The 21,453-nt window shown below is 41.7% G+C and overlaps 1 protein-coding gene across 2 annotated transcripts; it reads left to right on the forward strand.

Moving 5' to 3' along the window:
- The first annotated feature begins 3,812 nt into the window (after positions 1-3,812).
- Positions 3,813-21,013, forward strand: LOC120065178 (proline-rich protein 36-like). 2 transcript variants are annotated; one of them, XM_039015959.1, is made up of 5 exons: positions 3,813-4,083; positions 12,986-13,074; positions 15,285-15,372; positions 17,279-19,286; positions 19,542-21,013. In XM_039015959.1, exons 1-5 carry the CDS (start codon positions 4,005-4,007, stop codon positions 19,627-19,629), a joined length of 2,352 nt encoding a protein of 783 aa, XP_038871887.1. In that variant the 5' UTR covers positions 3,813-4,004; the 3' UTR covers positions 19,630-21,013. The 2 variants fall into 2 exon arrangements, with proteins under 2 accessions (XP_038871887.1, XP_038871888.1); XM_039015960.1 differs by lacking the exon at positions 3,813-4,083 and adding an exon at positions 4,672-4,781.
- The last annotated feature ends 440 nt before the right edge of the window (positions 21,014-21,453 follow it).

Genomic DNA, 21,453 nt, shown 5'->3' on the forward strand with positions numbered 1-21,453 from the left:
CCTTCACATACACTACATATGCACACACGCACACAACACACACACGCAGACCAACACAACATAAACACACATACATACACAAACTTTTACACTCATCATTTGCTGCTGCTACTCATTTGCTGCTGCTACTCTAGGATCACAACTTTATTTTAAGAATGTGAAATGTCAGAATAATATAGAGAGAATGATTAATTTCAGCTTTTATTTCTTTCGTCACATTCCCAGTGGGTCAGAAGTTTACATACACTCAATTAGTATTTGGTAGCATTGCCTTTAAATTGTTTAACTTGGGTCAAACGTTTTGGGTAGCCTTCCACAAGCTTCTATAGGATTGAGGTCAGGGCTTTGTGATGGCCACTCCAATAACTTGATTTTTGTTGTCCTTAAGCCATTTTGCCACAACTTTGCTTGCAAGTATGCTTGGGGTCAATGTCCATGTGGAAGACCTATTTGCGACCAAACTTGAACTTCCTGACTGATGTCTTGAGATGTTGCTTCAATATATCCACCTAATTTTCCTGCCTCATGATGCCATCTATTTTGTGAAGTGCAACCAGTCCCTCCTGCAGCAAAGCACCCCCACAACATGATGCTGCCATCCCCGTGCTTCACGGTTGGGATGGTGTTCTTTGGCTTGCAAGCATCCCCCTTTTTCCTCCAAGCATAACGATGGTCATTATGGCCAAACAGTTCTATTATTGTTTCATCAGACAAAAGGACATTTCTCCAAAAAGTACGATCTTTGTCCCCATGTGCAGTTGCAAACTGTAGTCTGGCTTTTTTTAATGGCGGTTTTGGAGCAGTGGCCTCTTCCTTGCTGAGCGGCCTTTCAGGTTATGTCGATATAGGACTCGTTTTCCTGTGGATATAGATACTTTTGTACCTGTTTCCTCCAGCATCTTCACAAGGTCCTTTGCTGTTATTCTGGGATTGATTTGAACTTTTCGCACCAAAGTACGTTCATCTCAAGGAGACAGAACCCGTCTCCTTACTGAGCGGTATGATGGCTGCGTGGTCCCGTGGTGTTTATACTTGCGTACTATTGTTTGTACAGATGAACGTGGTACCTTCAGGCGTTTGGAAATTTCTCCAGAGGATGAACCAGACTTGTGGACATCTAAAAAAATTTCCCTGAGGTCTTGGCTGATTTCTTTTGTCTTTCCCATGATGTCAAGCAAAGAGGCACTGAGTTTGAAGGTAGGCCTTGAAATACATCCACAGGTACACCTCCAATTGACTCAAATGATGTCAATTAGCCTATCAGAAGCTTCTAAAGCCATGACAACATTTTCTGGAATTTTCCAAGCTGTTTAAAGGCACAGTCAACTTCTGACCCACTGGAATTGTGATACAGTGAATTATAAATGAAATAATCTCTGTAAACAGTTGTTGGAAAAATTACTTGTGTCATGCACAAAGTAGATGTCCTAACCGACTTGCCAAAACCATTGTTTGTTACAAGAAATTTGTGGAGTGGTTGAAAAACGAGTTTTAATGACTCCAACCTAAGTGTATGTAAACTTCCGACTTCAACTGTACCTTAAATACCTAGTACCTCTGCACATTTATCTGGTACTGGTACTCCCTGTATATAGCTCCATTCTTGTGTATTTTATTCCATTCTTTGTGTTAGTTACTATTTTATTTTGTATTTTATTTTTTTTTAACTCTGAATCTTTGGGAAAGGTTTGTGAGCAAGCTTGTCACTGTAAAGTCTACACCAGTTGTATTCGGCGCATGTAATAAATACAATTTGATTTGATTTGTGTTGTGACTGTTATCGAGATACCAAACCATGACCAATGTCTTACCAATGGCCATGTGCTACTCTGATTCAGCAATCTGCCAAGGGAGGTAAATCAAATCATGGACAAAAAAATTAAACAATTCTTAGCAACTGACAGAACTGGTTTAACGAAGTAAAGCAGGAAAACAAAAAGATCAGGTAAAAAAACAAAACTCTCAAATAACACAAATTCGGGCCCTCAATTCACACACTCACATCTCAACATTGTAAAATACTTGTGTTTGGCTGCTATCAGCTAGCATACAGTGCCTTTTTCCACATTTTGTTGTGTTACAGGCTGAATTTAAAATAGATCAAATTGAGATGTTGGGTCACTGGCCTACACACAATACCCCATAAGTGGAACTATGTGTTTAGACATTGTTACAAATTACTTACAAATTCAAATCTGAAATGACTTGAGTCAATAAGTATTCTACCTCTTTGTTACAGCAATCCTAAATAAGTTCAGGAGTACAAATGGGCTCAACAAGTCACATAATAAGTTGAATGGACTCTGTGTGTAATAATAGTGTTAAAATGATTTCTTAATGACTACCTAATCTCTGTACCCCACACATACAGTACACTTATCTGTAAGGTCCCTCAGTTGAGCAGTGGATTTCAAACACTGATTCAACCACAAAGACCAGGGTGGTTTTCCAATGCATTGCAAAGAAGGGCACCTATTGGTAGATGGGTAAAAAAAAAAGCAGATACTTAATATCCCTTTGAGCATGGTGAAGTTAATAATTACACTTTGGATGAAGTATCAATATACCCAGTCCCTACAAAGGTACAAGCATCCTTCCTAATTCAGTTGCCGGAGAGGAAGGAAACTGCTCAGGAATTTCACCATGAGGCCAATGGTGACTTTAAAACAGTTACAGAGTTTAATGGCTGTGATAGGAGAAAACTGAGGATGGATCAATAACATTGTAGTTACTCCACAATACTAACCTAATAGACAGAATAAACTGCCTTGCTCAGGGGCAGAACAACAGATCTTTACCTATGCTTCTGTATTTCATTTTCAATAAATTTGCTAACATTTCCCCAAAAACATGTTTTAATTTTGTCATTATGGGGTATGGTGTGTTGGTGGGTGAGAGAAGAAATCAATTTAATCAATTTTGAATTCAGACTGTAACACAACAAAAGTGGAATAAGTCAAGGGGTATGAATACTTCCTGAAGGCACTGTAAGTCTCATTTGAATTTGATTCTAATGAAGAGCATGGTCCTCGTAACGAAGCCTAATGTATCGTTATGGGGCTTATACTGTACAGGGGCTTATACTTATACTGGATCTGAATTTGATCACTCTTTTGTTGCTGAGAAATTCCTGCATCACAGGAAATGCTGACGAGCTTTGTGAGTTACATAAATTCACTGAAAACTCTGGGCCTAACACACGGTTATATAAACAGTATTGCACTTTTCATGTATCTTAATTTTGGTCAGCTAGTAGCCTAACCATCGATCAAGCCTAAACGGTCCAATAACTTGCTGTCTTTGGCTGAGAGGTTTGGAATTCTTTGTTATTGGTCTATTAACCAATTTACCACCTGGTGATGTCACCAGGCAAACTTGTATTTTCAGCCAGCAATCAGCAATCAGGAAATAACAGTGATGAAAATAATTTCACACTTTTACAGTTTTAGTTTCAACAGCTGTTGTACAATATGATACAAAACACAGAAAAACAGAATGTTGGCTGCACTGGGCCTTTAAGATTCTACACCTGTCATCATGACAAACCATTGGCTTGAAGAGGGCAACCGATTTATAAGCTACTCTTCTAAGTCAACAGTAATAATCATTATTTTGCCAAGTATAACAAGCACATCACCACCCACAATGAAACATAACAGGGAAAGTGGGAGGACAGTTGGAAAGATCTGTATGATATTGGAATGTTGCTGTGATACATTGTAGGCAGGCACAGGGTTGGGGATGATGTATGTTTGTTCTTTCTCTGCTTCCCCTGTGGGCTTACAAAAGAGGGAGGCACAGGAAAAGGGGAGGAGGCAGGGGCGGTGGCCATTTTCTCTCTACCTCGAAGTTTTCACCGAATCAGTGAGGATTCAGTAATACACCTGTCGTTAAGACTAATTAATGAATTAATACGTTTTTGACGAATGGCTATGGAAGCGCCTGCATAATATCACGTGTTAACGATTCATCTGTACAATAGGTCTACCAATAGGACAAAAAAAATGAAAAAGGGACCGTTGCATTTTTTGGGTCGAAAGAACCAGTCTCTCTTCGACACCAATATTAAAATCAAGGAGATGGGTAAGTGTTTACTGTCATATTTAACAATTAACTAATAATAATGATCGAATGTTTAATCTATCATGCCGATCAGCATTCTCTCACTACTGTCCCGACCTTTGCACTTGTTACAGTGACAGATCAATGGCAAATGTGGTCTAAATGTTCACATTCTAGAATAAGAAAAATGCTGGTTGAGTCAAATGAATACACAATGTCTTCCACAATGCTAGTAATCATCGAACGTAATCAGCGGGGTCATTAGGTCTCCCAACAGTGGTAAACCTACATTTACCTGAGACAGTCACTAGACTCTACGTTCATGACGGTGCAGGTAGAATGCAAGGTGTCTGTTTTAACTAAGTATTAGATAGCTGCAGCATTGAATAAAATAAACAATTTTCGTTGCGATTATTTTAGAACATGTCAATCAAAACAATAATACAGATCTTATTTTTTCATTTGGGAATTGCGTATACTGCCCGCTGATGCGTAATAAAAGTAGTGTAGTGGAGGTATACACCGTATCACTTATGTGTACAATAGAGAAATCATGTTCAAAGCAGCCTACACAAACGCAAAGCACGTGAGTTCCATTCATGTAAAACCGCACACAGCCTAATTTCAGCGGAATATCGCCCGTCAGGCAGCAAGAGCGCGCAGCTCTCCACTTGTTGTCGCATAGAGAGCAGCTCACAGAAGAACGACATCCGTAGCAGGTAGGTAGTGTTGGGGAAAGACGATTTAATGTATGATATCTACTAGCAAATACTAACTAAAAAGCAACAATGGGTATGCGAACTAAAAGATTGCTCCGAAATCTTGGTTGAATCTTTGCAATGCGCAATTCAGTCATCATGCGCTGTTTGAATGAAAACTGTCGGTTTTCTACAAAAAAGTGTGGTTTTGAGTGAAAACCTGCATTTTTTTATTACAACATTATGTAGGCCTACCTATTATTACCAGTAGGCCTAGGTATGTTATTGAGATCTTATAACAGACTGCGCCCTAAAAAATGTTTTATTTTTTATTATATAGAATCATTATAGTCAAAGGAGAACATGATGGCATAATCATTAGACCTAAAGATTTTTTTAGTCCAGGTCTTGGGAAGTGTGGACTAATTCAAAATGAATATGAATAAACCCCCTAGAGATCTGAAAACTGTTCTCAGAACTAAAAACGGGACAAATTTACATATTTTGCATTGCTCTGATTTCTGTGTATTCTATTTGATGAGGCCTCTATAACAATGGAAAGGTCAAATAAAATTAGTATTTGTCACACTTCCTAAACAACAGGTGTGGACTAACAGTGAAATGCTTAATTACTGCCCTTTACAACAATGCAGAGAGAAACATTTAGAAATAATAGAAAAATAGCATGAGGAATAAATCCACCATGAGTAAGGATAACTTGGCTATATACACTGGGTACCAGTACTGAGTGGATGTGCAGGGGTATGAGGTAATTGTGGTAGATATGTACATATAGGTAAATATAAAGTGGCTAGGCAACAGGACAGATAATAAACAGTAGCAGCAGCGTATGTGATGAGTCAAGAGTTTGTGCAAAAAAAGGTCAATGCAAACAGTTAAATAGTTAACCAAATAGCTATCCTGACTAACTATTTAGCAGTCGTATGGCTTGGGGGTAGAAGCTGTTCAGGTTCCTGTTGGTTCCAGACTTGGTGCATCGGAGCCACTTGTCGTGCGGTAGCAGAGAGAACAGTCTATGACTAGGGTAGCTGAGTCTGACCATTTTTAGGGCCTTCATCTGACACCGCCTGGTATAGAGGTCCTGGATCCACGGCCTGTTCACCCCGCTACCATCTAGAAGGTGGAGACAATACAGGTGCATCAAAGCTAGGACAGAGAAACTGATAAACAGCTTTTATCTCCAGGCCATCAGACTGATAAAGTCACTACTAGCCAGTCTCTGCCCAGTACCCTGCCCTGAACTTAGTCACTGTTACTAGCCGGCTACCATCCGGTACTCTACCCCTGCACCTAGAGACTGCTGCCCTATGTACATAGTTATTGAACACTGGTCAGTTTAATCATGTTTACATACTGTTTTACCCACTTCATATGTATATACAGTGCCTTGCAAAAGTATTCACCCCCCGTGGCATTTTTCCTATTTTGTAGCATTATAACCTGTAATTTAAAAGGATTTTTTAATTTGGATTACATGTAATGGACATACAAAAAATTATCCAAATTGGTGAAGTGAAATGAAAAAGATTACTTGTTTCAATTTATTTTATTTTTTTATTAAAAAGTGGTGCGTGCATATGTATACACCCCCTTTGCTATGAAGCCCCTAAATAAGATTTGGTGAAACCAATGTGGAGGATGAATTAGTTGGGTAACATAGATAAATAAGATGTCTTATCTACATAATATACTTATGTGAGATACTTGTCATTAGAATGTCTCCCTTTGGACTATACTGTTGGCAGTTGCACTTTTCCCTTCTCAGCTAGGCCTCAGTCACTTGGAGCCCAGAGAGGGGAGAGGTCAGGCTTGTCTTTTACATGTCTCTGGTAATATGCAGAATATCAGAAAGGGAGAGGTCAGAATGGAACATTGTCTTCATATGTGAATGTATCTGTTAAACCATGTGAAGGGATGGCGTGATTAAGGGGGAACCAATTATCTCTTGGCTCCACAATGTCTGTGCGCAAGTCACCCCCCTCAGTGAGCTTGTCCAGGAGTGGGGAGAAGAGGGGGTTTACTTGAGATGGGAGTATATAAAGTTGATAATTGAGTTATGCCTTGGATGAGGTAATGTTTTGGTACTATGAAGTACCAGGAACGAGATTAGAACCTCGTCTTAGAGACCAAACTGAACGAAAATGTAAATGCTATCTGGCTATGGGATACTCCTTTCTCAAGTAAAAGGCCCTTTGTGAAGTTTTCCTAAGATCTGTGGTTCGTCATGTAAGTTGAGAGGGGTGTATCTTTGCTATAAAAGATCTCAGTTGCCATTATGTTGACACTCAACTATTCATTAGAGATAGTGAATTGTTGAAAGTCAAATGCTATTGCAAAGCTTAATTATTATTAAAGTTTAAGTATAACTGATTGGTGTGTGATTTGTAACTCTCCTCATTTGGTAATACAGGAAATTGCCACGACACCAATTTCCTTCAGAAGTCACATAATTATTTAAATAAAGTCTACCTGTGTGCAATCTAAGTGACACATGATCTGTCACATGATCTCAGTATATATACACCTGTTCTGAAAGGCCCTAGAGTCTGCAACACCACTAAGCAAGGGGCACCATGAAGACCAAGGAGCTCTCCAAACAGGTCAGGGACAACGTTGTGGAGAAGCACAGATCAGGGTTGGGTTATAAAAAAATACCAGAAACTTTGAACATCCCACGGAGCACCATTAAATCCATTATTAAGAAATGGAAAGAATATGGCACCACAACAAACCTGCCAAGAGCGGGCCGCCCACCAAAACTCACGAACCAGGCAAAGAGGGCATTAATCAGAGGCAACAAAGAGACCCAAGATAACCCTGAAGGAGCTGCAAAGCTCCACAGCGGAGATTGGAGTATCTGTCCATAGGACCACTTTAAGCCGCACACTCCACAGAGCTGGGTTTTACGGAAGAGTGGAAGAGTGTTCACCAAAAGGCATGTGGGAGACTCCCCAAACATATGGAAGAATGTACTCTGGTTAGATGAGACTAAAATTTAGCTTTTTGGCCATCAAGGAAAACGCTATGTCTGGCGCAAACCCAACACCTCTCATCACCCCGAGAACACCATTCCCACAGTGAAGCATGCTGGTGGCAGCATCGTGCTGTGGGGATGTTTTTCATCGACAGGGACTGGGAAACTGATCAGAATTGAAGGAATGATGGATGGCGCTAAATACAGGTAAATGTTTGAGGGAAACCTGTTTCAGTCTTCAAGAGATTTGATACTGGGACAGAGGTTCACTTTCCAGCAGGACAATGACCCTAAGCATCCTGCTAAAGCAACACTTGAGTGGTTTAAGGGGAAACATTTCAATGACTTGGAATGGCCTAGTTAAAGCCCAGACTTCAATCCAATTGAGAATCTGTGGTATGACTTAAAGATTGCTGTAAACCAGCGGAACCCATCCAACTTGAAGGAGCTGGAGCAGTTTTGCCTTGAAGAATGGGCAAAAATCCCAGTGGCTAGATGTGCCAAGCTTATAGAGAAATACCCCAAAAGACTTGCAGCTGTAATTGCTGCAAAAGGTGGCTCTACAAAGTATTGACTTTGGGGTGGTGAATAGTAATGCATGCTCAAGTTAAAAATGTTATGTCTTATTTCTTGTTTGTTTCACAAGAAAAACATTTTGCATCTTCAAAGTGGTAGGCATATCAAATGATACAAACCCCCCAAAAATCTATTTTAATTCCAGGTTGTAAGGCAACAAAATAGGAAAAATGCCAAGGGGGTGAATACTTTTGCAAGCCACTGTACTGTATTCTAGTCAAGGCTCATCCTATATAACTATTGCTGTAAACACCTTTTCTATTCATATACTGTCCATACACACCATCATATATACAGTTGAAGTCGGAAGTTTACATACACCTTAGCCAAATACATTTAAACTCAGTTTTTCACAATTCTTGACATTTATTCCTAATAAAAATTCCCTGTGTTAGTTCAGTTAGGATCACCACTTTATTTTAAGAATGTGAAATGTCAGAATAATGGTAGAGAATGATTTATTTCATCACATTCCCAGTGGGTCAGAAGGTTACATACACTCAATTAGTATTTGGTAGCATTGCCTTTAAATTGTTTAACTTGGGTCAAATGTTTTGGGTAGCCTTCCACAAGCTTCCCACAATAAGTTGGGTGAATTTTGGCCCATTCCTCCTGACAGAGCTGGTGTGACTGAGTCAGGTTTGTAGGCCTCCTTGCTCGCACACACTTTTTCAGTTCTGCACACAAATTTTCTATAGGATTGAGGTCAGGGTTTTGTGATGGCCACTCCAAAACCTTGACTTTGTTGTCCTTAAGCCATTTTGCTACAATTTTGGAAGTATGCTTGGGGTCATTGTCCATTTGGAAGACCCATTTGCGACCAAGCTTGAACTTCCTGACTGATGTCTTGAGATGCTGCTTCAATATATCCACCTAATTTTCCTGCCTCATGATGTCATCTATTTTGTGAAGTGCACCAGTCCCTCCTGCAGCAAAGCACCCCCACAACATGATGCTGCCACCCCCGTGCTTCACGGTTGGGCTTGCAAGCCTCCCCCTTTTTCCTCCAAAAATAACAATGGGTATTATGGCCAAACAGTCCTATTTTTGTTTCATCAGACCAGAGGACATTTCTCCAAAAAGTACGACCTTTGTCCCCTTAGTCTGGCTTCTTTATTGCGGTTTTGGAGCAGTAGCTTCTTCCTTGCTGAGCGGCCTTTCAGGTTATGTCGATATAGGACTCGTTTTACTGTGGATATAGATACTTTTGTACCTGTTTCCTCCAGCATCTTCACAAGGTCCTTTGCTGTTGTTCTGGGATTGATTTGTACTTTTCGCACCAAAGTACGTTCATCTCTAGGAGACAGCGTCTCTTTCCTGAGCAGTATGTCGGCTGCGTGGTCCCATGGTGTTTATACTTGCGTACTATTGTTTGTACAGATGAACGTGGTACCTTCAGGTGTTTGGAAATTGCTCCCAAGGATGAACCAGACTTGTGGAGGTCTACAATTTTCTTTCTGAGGTCTTGGGTGATTTCTTTTGACTTTCCCATGATGTCAAGCAAAGAAGAACCTGAGTTTGAAGGTAGGCCTTGAAATACATCCACAGGCACACCTCCAATTGACTCAAATGATGTCAATTAGCCTATCAGAAGCTTCTAAAGCCATGACATCATTTTCTGGAATTTTCCAAACTGTTTAAAGGCACAGTCAACTTAGTGTATGTAAACTTCTGACCCACTGAAATTGTGAAACAGTGAATAATAAGTGAAATAATCTGTCTGTAAACAATTGTTGGAAAAATGACTTGTGTCATGCACAAAGTAGATATCCTAACCGACTTGCCAAAACTATAGTTTGTTAACAAGAAATTTGTGGAGTGGTTGAAAAACAAGTTTTAATGACAACATAAGTGTATGTAAACTTCCGACTTCAACTGTATATTTATGTGTATATATATATATATACAGTTGAAGTCGGAAGTTTACATACACTTATGCTGGAGTCATTAAAACTCGTTTTTCAACCACTCCACAAATTTGCTGGTTGAGAGAATGCCAAGAGTGTGCAAAGCTGTCATCATGGCAAAGGGTGGTTACTTTCAAATATGTTTTGATTTGTTTAATACTTTTTTTGGTTACTTTCATGATTCCATATGTGTTATTTCATAGTTTTGATGTCTTCACTATTATTCTACAATGTGCAAAATAGTAAAAATAAACTTTTTTGTGTGTGTATATATGTGTACATATATATATTATACTGAACAAAAATATAAACGCAACATGTAAAGTGTTGGTCCCATGTTTCATGAGCTGAAATAAAATATCCCCGAAATTTTCCATACGCACAAAAATCTTATTTCTCTCAAATTCTGTGCACAAATTTGTTTACGTCCCCGTTAGAGAACATTTCTCCTTTGTCATGATAATCCATCAACCTGACAAGCGTGGCATATCAAGAAGCTGATTAAACAGCATGATCACTTCACAGGTGCACCTTGTGCTGGGGACAATAAAAGACAATGCCACAGATGTCTCAAGTTGAGGGAGGGTGCAATTGGCACGCTGACTGCAGGAATGTCCACCAGAGCTGTTGCCAGAGAATTGGATATTAATTTCTCTACCATAAGCCGCCTCCAACGTCATTTTAGAGAATTTGGCAGTACGTCCAACCGACCGCAGAACCACAGATCATGTGTATGTTGTCGCGAGGAGTAGCGGTTTTCTGATGTCAACGTTGTTTACAGACTGCACCATGGTGGCGGTGGGGTTATGGTATGGGCAGGCAGGCATAAGCTACGGACAATGAACACAATTGCCTTTTATCGATGGCAGCGATACAATGACGAGATCCTGAGGTCCATTGTCTTGCCATTCAAAATTCCACAGGCTACAATCAACAGCCTTCGCGAAGGAGATGTGTTGCTCTGAATGAGTATATTTATATTACGGACTCAAACATTGCTGGTTCTGATATTTCTTAGTTTTTGGGATTTGTGTTTATTGTTTTGTATTGTTCGGTATTACTGCACTGTTGGAGCAAGAAACATAAGCATTTCTCTGCACCTGAGAACATCTGCAAAACGTGTACGCGACCAATAAAATGTGATTTGATTTGTATGGCAGGGAGCTCGGCCCCAGTGTTGTACTGGAACATACGCACTACCTTGCGGTCGGATGCCGAGCAGTGGCCATACCAAGCAGTGATGCAGCCAGTCAAGATGCTCTCAATGTTGCAGCTGTAGACATTTTTGAGGATCTGAGTGCACAATGCTGAATCTTTCAAGCTTCCTGAGGGGGAAGAGGCATTGCCGTGTCTTCTTCATGACTGTGGTGTGTGTGGACCATGATCATTCCTTAGTGTTGTGGACACAGAGGAACTTGACGCTTTCGATGGGGGGCGTGCTCGGATTTCCATTTCATGTAGTTCACGATCAGCTCCTTTGTCTTGTTGACATTGAGGGAGAGGTTGTTGTCCTGGCACCACACTGCCAGGTCACTGACATCCTCCCTATAGGCTGTCTCATCGTCAGGTGGTTGTGTGCAAACATGCCACAGGATGGGGATATTTGCATATTTCAATTATGCAGGAACTCAATAGGGAAATGCCTGCCATGCCCCATTGGGAAATGTATCTGTAGATGCCAAAATACTTTAAACACTGCCTGTTGTTTCCATACTCGGTTAACAAAGTTTTGTTCATAGTTATATCAGGTGATGTAATGCATGTTAATCTGAGTTCTCTTTGAAATTCTTTGAGGTCTCTGCTTGACGTAAATGCAGATCATGACCCGTGTCTCACTAACTGCTGTCTCTCAATGACATTTCTCTCATCAGTTAGTTACTTGGCAGGGACATGCCTGACATTGGAATGGCTGTTTTGTGTAGTTACAGATAAGTTGGTCCATTATATAGTAACGTCAAAGCCTGTTGCAAACATTATAGATAGCCATCTCTGGTAAAGTCTTTTACTCTGAAAACAATCAGGTGTTGAGTGGCCTAAAGTCCAGATCAGTGTGTCACACAATCTTTTATAAAGATCCATTCTATATGCCACAATCCCAAATGCATGATGCAGGGCTGTGATAAGTGTGTTCAGTATGGATTAATGCCTGTGGCTGTGCTGAGTGCCATTGCTATGACATTGTCCCTCTCCCCCTTCTCTGCCCAGGAATAACCTCAGGTCAGTATTGATGAACTGCAAACACTCATGACAGGGAGGCCAACAGAAAGTTGACCCCCAGAATTATGAATGTTGCACCACACTTCTATGACCCTCCTGAAATTCCATTGGTAAATAGGGGTTCATTGATGATGTGTGAAGAACTCTATTTTCTACCCTATGGCACCCCATTACATTTAGGCTTAAGTGTTTGAGCAATAGGGTGACATTACTTTTTTATTTTGGTTAGATTAATCCTTCAACTGCTTTGAATAGTTGTTAGCTTTACCCAATTACTATTTTGCTGTCAACAAGAGAAATCCCCCCGACAGAGTACACTGCATAGCATTACATAATAGTTTGTCAAGAATTATGAGAACTGCAGACAAAATGCCATAACTTATTATGTACATCCATAATTACTCAACTTTGCAGTCACTAGACTGCATCTCCTCACAGAGCTGCGCTGATCGGTTGAATGGTAGACTTGTTGGTTTTGATCTGTACTGTAGACTTAAGCAGTGTGTTGTGCTGTTCTTTTTTTCTTTTAGACAATGTTGCGCTCGTGTTGGATTCATCAGCCATTCCTGAATTAGGCACTGCCAAAGTGAGGTCCAGACCCACAGTCAAGCACTACATGGTAAGTTCCTCTGCATGATGTGGAAAAATATATATTTTAATCTAATATATACTTCAAATCTACATTTCAACACTGGAGACGGTGTTGCAGCTTTTATTGAGACTGCTGTCCAGCTTCTAGGTGGTGTTCTCTAACACTTCAAGATGAAAAATCACATGGAATTTGTTATAGGCCTTGTCTTTAGTTCTTGTCAATGCATTAGGCTCCACATAACTTTCCCACAATTGCATAAGTCTGTGGAATTGTGATTTCTTTCTCAACAAGGCCTTTGTAGTACCTGAAAGAGAAACTGCATTGCCTCATGAAGGGCATTCCTGTAATCATTGATCACTGTGTGACCACCTCAGTTAGACCTATCCACCACTCACACCTGGTCACTCTGAAAGCATACTTTTCTAACCGGCAGGTTTCACCTGCGCAGGCTTTTCACATATATAAAGAGGGAGTAACCTAAGTTTACTTGCAGTTAGGCTATCCATGTGACACAGGTCAATTTGTTTGCGTGTTGACCCAGTCCTCTCAAGTAATTTCTGTCGTCAGAAATTCTCACCCTATTGACTTAGACATTCTCATGCAGGACAGTAACTATAAGAATGTCACCTTGGTTCACACTATCTTGGGTCTTGTACAGTCTGCCACAATTATGGCACCTAGCTCATTTGTGCTCAATTCATCATGCTGTCCCTGTAGGTGATCCAGAAAAGCACAGCCGTATCTGATTTTTTAAAACAAGTTGTACTACGTTATTTTGTTGTAGGTATGAAAGCCTACCTCAAAGGGGAGTGTCCTATATGATAGCTCCTCTGTTATGTGTTAGATGTGCCACACCCAGCAGCACAGGGGTTGGACTGCTCTGACTGACTGCTCTGATTTACACCTGTGAGTCATGGAAAAGAAACATAAGGAATTAAGCCGGTTCAGAAACTGCATTTAATGCCGCACCCTTTCCCCCTTGTGAAATGTTCATGCCTTTGCAATGAGCTGCCTGCCTCTATGAATAGTCTGCCATGATGACATATTTAAGGCATGACATGAGGGAGGTGTTCCGTTCATGTTAGATGTTTTAAAGATAGTGTAACCGAGGTTCTTGAGAAAGGACCACACCTGAACCTATCCACTAATAACTTAATATTTACATAGCTGCATGAAAGTTATTTATATGTCTGCTGCCTGAACTTTGGAGAATTATGTGTATCAAGTTCTAAACAAAGCAAGTGGTGGTGGCCTGACCATCAGGCCAAGGACAGGAAGTTGATTACAGTTTACAGTTACAGGGGTGGACCTAACTTTGGATTGTTTTGGTGGATTAGAGGCTCTCAGACCCGTAGTTACACTGGTCAATGTGTTTTTTTGGTCTGTAACAGTGACTTCCAGTCCCTGGTGTAGGGTGATTCTGACCACAGTCTAACAGCTTTGGAAGGGCACATCTCTGTTCTGTCTGCAGGGCATGTGTTGTCAACACAGTCTGTTTATTTATAGTGATGTTTGGGCTGTGATGCGAACGGTCAGTCACACAGGCAGGCAGCAACATGATGGCACATCCCTTTTTCTCTGAGGCAGTCACACCCACTTAACATTTTCATACGTGAAGAGATGGGAGTGTTGCCTGTGCCTTATCCACAGGCAGGGCGTAGTGTGGGCGAGGCATGACAGCGTGGCTATAAAAGGCAGTAATGTTCTGAAAAGTGCCCAAAATTGTGCTTGTAAGCTTCAGCTAGTGTCTAGCAAGGGGTTAGATACAGTATACCAATGGAAAATATCACTGAATCATTTCAAGTGGGATACTCAGTGTCAGAGATCATGTAGCCTCAATCTGCACCAGGAGGCTTTGCTGTTATAGAAAATGACTCCAACTGTTCAGAGGCCTAGACTAAAAGGAATTTTAGATGAAAAGCCCTTTCCGATTTAATGTGCCTGGCCTTCCTGTCTTTGGTAATTGACACTGATGTACTTGTTTGTTTTCTGAGTGCAAGGTTTAGTAAATTAATAGTTTTTGCATCAGTGGTGTCATCACGCAGCAAACATGATAAGCTGTTCTAAAGTAGATGCAAGTAGTCATTTGGATAACAGGTTGGATCACTGCAAGCCATAGTGCAGTCTAGGAAGAATCCATTCCCTTCCCTCTCACACTCAGTTCCTCTTACAATCTCTAAGCTGACACCAGGGTGAAATGTCAACCGTCTGATGGCTTTTGTCCTTGTTTCCCACAGTCCTCTGATGTTGTGCAAGGGTTTGCTGTCCCAACACCCAAAGTTCCTGTCCTCCCCCCTTTCAACAGTCCAAAGATCAACAGGGCAGGTGAGGGTCTCCCAAGTCTCTGTTTACCAGAGTTAAGCTGTGCAGCTAAATCATTTACATTTCTATGAACTTAAACCATAGTGCTGGTTTTAGACAGATTCAGTTGATTGATCAAAGTTAAGCACAAACCCAAAGCAACTCTGTTTTCATAAAGGGCTTAAATATACAGTACCAGTCAAAAGTTGACACCTATTCATTTAAAAAAACATTTTAAACTATTTTCTAAATTGTAGAATAATAGTGAAGACATCAAAACTATGAATTAACACATATGGAATCATGTAGTAACCAAAAAAGTGTTAAATCAAAATGTTATTTGAGATTCTTCAAGGTAGCCACCCTTTGCCTTGATGACAGCTTTGCACACTCTTGGCATTCTCTCAACCAACTTCATGAGGTAGTCACCTGGAATACATTTCAATTAACAGGTCTGACTTGTTTAAAGTTCTTTCCTCCTTAATGCATTGGAGCCAATCAGTTGTGTTGTGACAAGGTAGGGATGGTATACAGAAGATAGCCTAATTGGTAAAAGACCAAGTCCATTGTAACGTAGACACTGAGTCGGGAAGCAAGTGCAGGTGGTGAGTTTAATAATAAACGAAACAATACAAGAGTAGCGTACGGACATAAAACATCAATACTTTAAGACATGAAGGTCAGTCAATCCAGAAATTAAGAACAGTCGCAAAAACCATCAAGCGCTATGATCAAACTGGCTCTCATGAGGACCGCCACAGGAAAGGAAGACCCAGAGTTACCTCTGCTGCAGAGGATAACTTCATTAGAGTTAACTGTACCTCAGATTGCAGCCCAAATAAACGTTTCACAGAGTTCAAGTAACAGACATCTCAACGGCAACTTTTCAGAGGAGACTGTGTGAATCAGGCCTTTGTGGTCAAATTGCTGCTGCAAAAAACACTACTAAAGGAAACCAATAAGAAGACTTGCTTGGGCCAAGAAACACGAGGAATGGACCTTAGACCGGTGGAAATCTGTCCTTTGGTCTGATGAGTCCAACCGCCCTGTCTTTGTGACGCAGAGTAGGTGAAAGGTTGACCCCCGCATGTGTGGTTCCTACCGTGAAGCATGGAGGTGGTGTGATGGTGCTTTGTTGGTGACACTGATTAATTTTTTTAGAATTCAAGGCACACTTAACCAGCATGGCTGCCACAGCATTCTGCAGCGATACGCCATCCCATCTGGTTTGCGCTTAGTGGGACTATCATTTGTTTTTCAACAGGACAATGACTCAAAACACACCTCCAGGCTGTGTAATGGCTATTTGACCAAGAAGGAGAGTGATGGAGTGCTGCATCAGATGACCTGGCCTCCAGTCACCTGACCTCAACCCAATTGAGATGGTTTGGGATGAGGGACCGCAGAGTGAAGGAAAAGCAGCCAACAAGTGCTCAGCATATGTGGAACTCCTTCAAGACTGTTGGAAAAGCATTCCAGGTGAAGCTGGTTGAGATAATGCCAAGAGTGTGCAAAGCTGTAAAATATAAAGAAAAACCCTTGAATGAGTAGGCGTGTCAACTTTTGACTGGTATTGTACATAAGTTATTTAATTTTCAATATTTTTTTAACATGTTTTTTTCACTTTAATTATTGGGTATTGTGTGTAGATGGTGAGAAATTTTGAATTTAGGCTGTAACAACTAAATGTGGAATAAGTGAAGGGGTATGAATACTTTCTGGAAGCACTGTAAATGTTTGTCTAAGATCTTGCACAAGAACACTACAAATATCCAAGCAGCCATTCACAAGCATGTTTGCAGAGTGGGAGGGTACAGATCAAATGTAATTGAATCAGTTTCACCATAAATCAGGCAAAAAGTAAAATTATTTACTTTGACAAGTTAAATCAATAAAACACTTGACTCTGATGTTAGTTCTCTCTTTATAGTAAATGGCGATCGGTTTTCCAATGGATCAGCTATATCTGTACCTGATTTGGTGGATGGGGAGATATTTATTCCACCTCCCCCTACAATGGCACCCCCACCCCCTCCACCCATGTTCATCCCTCCCCCACCAGATTTCTTGGGTGACTTGGACTCCATTCAGCCTCCCTCCATGCCCCCTCCAAAACCACAATCAGTGGTTCTGTCTAAAGAGTACGAGGATTTCTCCTCCCTGAAACCTCCACTAATGGCCCCCCCGAAGCCCCCGTCAACTTCCTCCAATGCTTCTAGTTCATCTTTTTCCATATCTACACCAACACCAGTCCCTGATTTTACTGAGCCCCCAAAGTTTGCCCCTCCACAGCCCCCTATAGACATGAGGCAAGCTGCTCTGAAAGCCCTGAAGACCCCGCCTCCAAAGCCAACAAGGCTGTCCTCCATCCACAGCATGGACGAATCCTCCCAGGTTCCAGCCCAAGCTTCCCCAGTACAGACCCCGACACCCTCCAGCTTCAACCCCCAGAACACAGCTAAGCTCTACAGTGTTCCTAAGACTGGCATTCTAGGTAGGCAGTTGGACCGTGACAATAGGCCCAAGCAGATCCTACTCCTCCATGTCAATGGGAAAGACCCCTCTGTGGCACCACCAGGTAAGCCAGCCCAGAGAAATAGCTTGGGTTTGCAGCTGGAGCAAGACCTGCAGGACTTAAAGGAAAACTTGCAAGCCACCCTTCCAGGCCAACCCACCCCACCCGAGACTTGGGAGGAAGTGGAGCCTTTGTCTTTATCAGCACAACAGGGTATCAACAAACTTGCTGCAGCGCCCCCTAAAATGTCCCCTAAGCTTCAGAAGGTGGTCACTGCCCCTGTAAACACAGAGGCTAGCCAGGTCAAGCAGGAAGCGTCTCCAGGCCGGAATAACAAGTTCCGTCCTATGCTGGACAGTAAACTACGCAACCTGAAGGCCAGTGATGTCACTGGGATGAGGGACGGTCCTGCCTCTTCCCCCCTAGCTCTTCTCATGGCAGCTAAAGAGCGAGAGAAGCACAGGTCCAGTCTTTCCCTTGAAAACAGCACGAAGAGTAATGAGCCATTAGCCAGCATCCAACACAGTGAATTCAATCCCAATTCTTTCACCGTCATCCCTAGGGCCACCTCATTCACTTCTGTAACCTCACAACATAAACCACAGTCTGTGGTCCCACTGGAGGCCACAGTGGTAATCCAGACTCCAGCAAAACCCCAGATTGAGTCAGTGGTGAAGGGGCCAATTGCAAATCCAGTAGTTAAGAGGATTCTGCCCACCCCTAGATCCTCATCCTCCAGCAGTCTAGCCGTGGAGAAGCAAAGTGGAGAGCAGAGGATTGAGTCACCCTCTAGCCTTGTCAGGGATGAAGAGAACCTATGCATGCCATTACTCCCTCCCCCTCCCGAATTCGATGACCATGATGTCGTGGACTCTCCTCCCAGCTTACCTCCACCTGACCCTCCGCTGAAGAAGGTCCTGCCTCCCACTCCCAGCCCTGTCCTTCCAGTCCTGTCCTCTACTGCCATCCCTGTCCTTCCTGTCAAAACTCCCTCGCCTCCCCCTCCAAAACCTAAATCTCCAAGCCCTCCCAAATTACCACCTCCTGTCATGGAGATCAAACCCAAACTGCCTGTTCAGACCAAACCCAAGCCGCCTCCCACCCAGGCCCTCTCCTCCCTCTCAGCCAGCCAGGCCACGCTCCAGAGCATCCTGCAGAAGAAGATGCTAGAGATGGACTGCAAAATGGACATCAAAATGCTGGCCATGAAGGAAACAGACTCTGATGACTGGGGATCTCCCTTATCTGATGAGACCAAGTTCCCGGTTGTCCCCAGAGTCACCCTGAAAAACCCTCTTATCACTGCAAAGAGCAAGAGTGCCACTGTGCCAGCAAAAACACAAGGACTGGACATGAAGGAGATGGAGACAAAAATGGCCATGAAAGGTCAGGGTCTGTCAGAGCCATCAAAAGTTCCCACAAGGTAGGCCTTACTCTCTGTCCTTTATCTTTGTCTGCTTGGCTTTTTGACAAAATGTGAAAATAACTACTTCATTATGGTTCAAGGTTAGGGTGTTGTGACTAGTTGGACTTAGTTTCTGTTTGTCTAGTAGTGTCCCTAATTGCATGTTTTGACTCATAGTAAAGAATGTTAGCTAGATGTATTAAATAATCGCTAAATGCAACAAGATCAACCTGATATGTTTAAATGTTAATTATTTATTCCTCTACTTTTTAGCAATGGGCCACGGTCAAAGCAGGCGTATGGCATGACTTTCATGGTACAACCCGGAACCAAACAACCAATCACTGTTGTCAGCAAATGAGGATCCAACTCAATTATACCACACACTGTACCATACAGCCCCTGTCAAGAGCAAGGACAATGGAAAGAGCACCTTAAATACAGCTAAAAATTGATATATCCAATAAACACTAAGTATGTATGCCAAGGATGTTTTCACCAAGCCCCTGGAGAGAGTACAAGAATGTGCTAAGCATTTGTCTAGAAAAGGTTTTGCTGTACCACAGCACATAAACCTGCCCTCCAGAGGTGCTGTGTCAAATAGCTTCTTGTCTAGGTGCCAAAGTCTAAAGAGTGGGTGGACTGTTGGAACAGCTTTCAACAGTATCTTTGACTGCTACGGTTTAATCAGTGCTAGTACACATTGCCTTATTTTTACCTCGGGTATCGGTCTGACCTAATAGATTCAAAGCAGATTGTGAGGCTGTTTTTAAAAATAGGAGCTGTAATTTGCCAGCCTTAATATACACTGAATAATGCCATGCATCATAAGGATATTTATATAAATGTCTTGAAGAATTACTATAAGGATGTGTACAGATTGTTTTTGCTTATGCTTCCATTGTGTCACAGTACATACTGTATATTTTTAGAGCATAAAGGTAATTTAACTAGTCTACTACAATACATTAAGAACAAATGTTGTATATTGTTCACTATATTATACTTAAGGGTGCAACAACTATGTAAACTGTTTATCTTTTGATCTTCTACTTCAGTCAGGTGAGCAAGATATGTTCCATACAATGGAGGACTAAATAGAAGCAAAACAGATGTCAGCCATTTACCACATAAGGACAGGAGAAGTAATATGGTCTCCATGGTCTGTAGAACCTACAGTGGTCAGTTTATTAGGTACACCACCCCCATTCACAAAAATAGTTCGCTCCTACACAGTCAAGCAGCTGTGGTTTGTTATATAACTGAACATTAGAATGAGCAGAATGAGTGACCTAAGCAACTATGAGCGAGGTATGATTGTCGGTGCCAGGCGCGCCGGTTCCACTATATCAGAAACAGCCAGCCTCCTGGGCTTTTCATGCACGACAGTGTCTATGGTTTACTGAGAATAGTATGACAAACAGATCCAGTCAGCGGCAGTCCTGTGGGTGAAAACATGTCGTTGATGAGAGGTCGGAGTGTGGCAAGAATCGTGCAAGCTAACAGGCAAATAACAGTGGTGTGCAAAACAGCATCTCAGAACGCACAACTAGTCTGTCCTTATAGTAGCAGACAACCACACCGGGTTCCACTCGTATCAGCTAAAAACAAGAAGCAGATCCAGTGGGCACGTGATCACAAACACTGGACTAGAGGTCGACCGATTAATCAGAATGGCCGATTTCAAGTTTTCATAACAATCGGAAATCAGTATATATATATATTTTTACACCTTTATTTAACTAGGCAAGTCAGTTAACACGTTCTTATTTTCAATGACAGCCTAGGAACGGTGGGTTAACTGCCTTGTTCATGGGCAGAACTACAGTTTACCTTGTCAGCTCAGGATTCAATCTTGCAACCTTACGGTTAACAAGTCCAACGCTCTAACCACCTACCTTACATTGCACTCCACGAGGAGCCTGCCTGTTACGCGAATGCAGTAAGAAGCCAAGGTAAGTTGCTAGCTAGCATTAAACTTCTTATTAAAAAAAACAAATCAATCATAATCACTAGTTAACTACACATGGTTGATGATATTACTAGTTTATCTAGCGTGTCCTGCGTTGCATATAATCGATGCGGTGCTCATTCGCAAAAAAGGACTGTCGTTGCTCCAACGTGTACCTAACCATAAACATCAATGCCTTAAAATCAATACACAAGTACATATTTTTAAACCTGC

This window comes from Salvelinus namaycush, chromosome 20 (genome assembly GCF_016432855.1).
Source record: "Salvelinus namaycush isolate Seneca chromosome 20, SaNama_1.0, whole genome shotgun sequence".
NCBI classification, from domain to species: domain Eukaryota; kingdom Metazoa; phylum Chordata; class Actinopteri; order Salmoniformes; family Salmonidae; genus Salvelinus; species Salvelinus namaycush.

Coding starts and splice junctions, on each gene's coding strand:
- LOC120065178 (XM_039015959.1), top strand. CDS start 4,005: ATGAAAAAGGGACCGTTGCATTTTTTGGGTCGAAAGAACCAGTCTCTC. Junction 13,075..15,284: donor CCACAGTCAAGCACTACATG/GTAAGTTCCTCT, acceptor TGTTTCCCACAG/TCCTCTGATGTTGTGCAAGG. Junction 15,373..17,278: donor TCCAAAGATCAACAGGGCAG/GTGAGGGTCTCC, acceptor CTCTCTTTATAG/TAAATGGCGATCGGTTTTCC.